Source organism: Propithecus coquereli, unplaced genomic scaffold, assembly GCF_000956105.1.
Source record: "Propithecus coquereli isolate 6110/MARCELLA unplaced genomic scaffold, Pcoq_1.0 Scaffold171, whole genome shotgun sequence".
Classification (NCBI taxonomy): domain Eukaryota; kingdom Metazoa; phylum Chordata; class Mammalia; order Primates; family Indriidae; genus Propithecus; species Propithecus coquereli.
Window position 1 is genome coordinate 5,843,325 of NW_012141747.1, and position 4,181 is coordinate 5,847,505.

Consider the following 4,181-nt stretch of genomic DNA (forward strand, 5'->3'; position numbering starts at 1 on the left):
GTAGTTCCTAATGTCTTATCAGCATACATCTGCTTTGTGTGGAGGGTGTAAAAGATCAATGGCTATGACAGATTTAATTTTAAAAAGTTGATCCCCTGTAAAGCAGGCTTATATTCATGTTTCTCTCATTGCATATATTTATGCTCAGGGAAGAGAGAGTTAACTTTGGTTAAGTCTATTGGGCAGACACAAACACAGATCTGGCAAGTACTCTGTAAGATATGTGCATGGAGCACTCTGAGAGGTGAGAGAGGGCCATCTGCCCTGGTCTAGGGGAGTTGGGGAAGGCCTCCAGAAGGAAATGGACTACCAATAAGAAGAGGGAAGAGAGGCAGCCAGAACATATTGATGGAGGAAGGGAGCTGTGGGCGATAAGGCTAGGGCCAGATGGTAGAGGACTTTGTGTGCCAAGTTGAGGGGCTTGAATCTCCTCCCCACAGGTGATGAGGAGCCATCAAAGGCACATCAGTAACAATGATTTTGATGTAACGGTGCTTACTACATGCCAGGCACTATTCTAAGAGGTTAACCAATATTGACTCATTTAATCTTGACACTAACCATGGTTAGATGGTTTAAATCACTTTGGTGCCATGGGGAGGTTGGTGGCTAGAAGACCAGTCCCGATACACGTGGTTCAGGAGAAAGATGAAAGGAGAAATGGAAAGTGATAGTTTTGAGACTTAATTTGTGTGCTTTCAATTCTTTTACATTTGTGGTTTGCTTTATGGCCCAGAATATCTTGGCAAACGTGTCATTTGCACTTCAGGAGAATGTGTCTTCCGCTGTTGTTGGGTGGAGTTTCTACAAATGTCATCAGGTCAAGTTGGTTATAGTGCTGTTCAAGTCTTTTATAAATTTGATAATTTTCCAACTATTAATACTTTGTGGATTTGCGTATTTAGCTTTTCAGTCAGACGGGTACTACGGCAGAGGATAGAATGTTTGCTTGGGCCAGAGGAATCATTTTATGTCTTTAAATTTCCTCTAGAACACAGAAACAAAATGGAAATGACTACATATCCCAGCAGGCCCAGGGGAGCAAAGGACAAATGCAAATAAAGGAGTCTGGGCATTAGGCCACGCCCCTATCTGGGTTGGCAAGGCAACTGATACCCAAGCCAGCCAATAGGTGATAGGTTCACCTGCGGGGCGGGGACTTGACGAGAGCCAATGGGTTGTGGGGCAGGTGTTTTTACGAGCCAATGGGTAGGGCGACGGGGCGGGCTTTTGATGAAGGGACAGGAATGGGAAAGATGGCGGCGATTCTGGGACCCTCTGGGTGGTGGCAGCGGTGGCGGCGATGTTTGTCGGCTCGGGATTGGTCAAGGATGTTGCTCCTTCTCCTTTTGTTGGGGTCTGGGCAGGGGCCACGGCAAGTCGGGGCGGGCCAAACGTTCGAGTACTTGAAAAGGGAGCACTCGCTGTCGAAGCCCTATCAGGGTGAGGCGCCCGGGGCGAGGTGGTCGTGCAGGGGGAGGGGTTCGGGACCTGAGCTCTTCGGTCGAGGCGGGGGCGGCAAAAGGTTTCGTGGCCCCGAGGAAACTGATGGTGGTGGGTGACGGCCCACGGGACTCCCTCCGCGTTTGCAAGCCACAGGTCCGAAGGGCAGGGGTGAGCTCTCCCTCGCTCCCCTCCCCAAGCTCTGGAAGTTTCCAGCAGCTAGAGGCTGGGCTCCCGTATGGCACTAGCGGTAGGCTGAAACGAAGGAGAGCTGGGAGTTGGACAGGAGTGTGGGAAGGGGAGAGAACTGAGAATGGTGAGGAATGATTGAGCGCCACTAGCAATGGTCCGGTCTCCGGACGGACCTGTGGATGTGCTGGAGATAAAGCAAGAGGAAGAACTGGGGTAGAACTTGGCCGGAGTGAGAAAGAAGATAAAATTCTGTTGCCAGGTAGAATACCTGCTCATCTCCAGTCTAGGAGCCCTATTGATAATGAAAGATGCTGGTTAGTTTTGCTCTATTTAAGGTCCGTAGACCCCTAAACACAGCTTATGACCCGAAAATTGATACAGTTAGCTACAAAGAGTACGAATCAGTGCAAATGGCTTAACTAACACAGTCCTTATCCCCACTGAGGCATAGATAGGGGGACAGTAAACAATGCAAAATGCAAGAGCTATATACACTACTACTAAGGATAATCATTTATTCACTTAGCAGATGCATGGAGTGCCTCCTGTATGCTGGTCTCTTTGCTAACACTATAGGTTACACAGACACACAGTTTTCACTTTTCTAGGAATTTATAGTCCGAGAGGACAGGGAGAAAGAAGTAGCTTCACACTTGAAGGACTGTTTAAAGAAAGAATGTGATTAAGTCCCAGAGGCCTGAGGGGCAAACTCTTCTTGGTATAACTGGGGAAGTTTTTTTTCTTTCATGGTATTAAAGTTTACTCACATATAAAATGGGAGGGATGGATCTGAGCTGTGGTTACTGGGGTGTGCATAAAGTGATAGCTCTGATGTGTTTGGGGGGTCTTCACTTGAGAAGGGCCTTGTGAAGAAAGCCGTAAAAATGGTAAGGATTTAAGATTTATGAGTGGCAGAAGACAGAAGATGAGTGACGTGAAAGAGAAAAAAAGATGATGGCTCCAGCTTTCAGATGCTCTGTGGTGCTTTCTGAACTGATTGGTGTTGAAGAGTATGAACTGATCTGCTTCTTCCCCATAGGTGTGGGCACAGGCGGTTCCTCACTGTGGAATCTGATGGGCAATGCCATGGTGATGACCCAGTATATCCGCCTTACCCCGGATATGCAAAGTAAACAGGGTGCCTTGTGGAATCGGGTGGTAAGAATCTTTCTCCCTCCTGTGCTGGTGACCCAAAAAGTCCTAAAAAGTGGCAGCAGTGGCATATTGACTTAATTTTGGTGTCTATCCCCAGTATTCTGTCTTCTGTGGATATCAAGGATCTTTATTTCCAAGATTATGATGACCTTCATGATAAAGAAATCAGATATTTAGGGAAATGCTCTCCATTGCCCCAATTATAGCAAATAATTCATTTTGAATCTGTTTTCTGAAAAGTCTTTAATTCCTGATTGACCTAACAGTACTACTTCTTGGGGTTTAATAACTCTGTTTAATTACTTTGTTTCGCAAAGTAGGAGACTACTCTGAAATTTATCCCAAACTTCATTGCAGTATCCTCCCCTTATTATTTCAGTTTTAAGAGTCTAATTTAAAATTTTATTTTCATGTGAAAGCCACTCTGAGCCATTGGTCATTTTATTTGTCCTTCTCTGGACCTTTTCTAGCTACGTTGTCTTCCTTGAGGTATGGCGGCAAGAAGTGAATGCAGTATTCCTGGTGTGGCTGCACTGTGATTTTGTACAAGTGTAAGATAATGCTTTCTTTTCGGTTTCCAGAGCTCTTTCTGAATCTTTTACGACCACTTTTGGGGATGATCTTGACATCCTTTGATACTTTCTTTAGGGCTCTCAAAGCCTAAGAGCTTACTTTCACATGATATTTCTCATTAGTTGTAGATAAGTGAACCTCAGAAAAGAGAACTACTTCTTTTCCCAATTCATTTTCTGTGTCAGAGAATTCTAAAGGAGCACAGGCGTAAGAGAAGTTTCTACGTGAGCTATCTGCGCAAGCTGGCCCCTTAACCCAGATTGTAGTGCTGAGCTTGTTTTTGGACAGAGTGCAGGGCATTTTGTTCAGATAGAAACGTTAAAGGGCAGCTAAAAGACTTGGGTTCTAGATCCAGCTTTGTCACTGTCCCATTGTGAGCCCCAGGCAGGTTATTTAACCTCTTAGTTTTCAGTTTCTCTATCTGTCAAATGAGCTTCATAATACCTGTTTTACTTGCCCAGTAGGGTTGTTGTGAGAATAAAATAAGACAATAGACATGAAAAGGTTGTGGAAAATTGAAATGGTTAACAGAAATATGGGTTGTTATGTTATTACACTTGTTATAAGTTTCATTTTGGGGGCTCTTATAGGTTACTAAATGATTATGTTCAAGGCTTCATACTTTGCTGCTGTCTTGCTAGCTTTCTGTCTCTGTGTAACTCTTTTTTTTTTTTTTATTTCAGCATATTATGGGGGTACGGATGTTTAGGTTACATATGTTGCCCTGGCCTCCCCCTCCTCCCCTAAGTCCGAGTTTCAAATATGTCCATCCTTCGGGTGGTGCGCATTGCACCCTTTGTGTATGCAAATACCTGTCC

The 4,181-nt window shown here is 44.9% G+C and overlaps 1 protein-coding gene across 2 annotated transcripts in view; it reads left to right on the forward strand.

Moving 5' to 3' along the window:
* The first annotated feature begins 1,210 nt into the window (after nucleotides 1-1,210).
* LMAN2L (lectin, mannose-binding 2-like) overlaps nucleotides 1,211-4,181 on the forward strand; it is a 28,431-nt gene continuing 25,460 nt past the window's right edge. The window contains exons 1-2 of one of the 2 annotated variants that reach the window (XM_012641980.1): nucleotides 1,211-1,443; nucleotides 2,675-2,793. In XM_012641980.1, the coding sequence (XP_012497434.1) occupies nucleotides 1,248-1,443; nucleotides 2,675-2,793 (315 nt within the window). In that variant the 5' untranslated portion in view covers nucleotides 1,211-1,247. Of the gene's footprint in view, nucleotides 1,444-2,674; nucleotides 2,794-3,310; nucleotides 3,342-4,181 lie in introns of those variants that run through there. The other variant, XM_012641981.1, reaches the window with a different exon arrangement.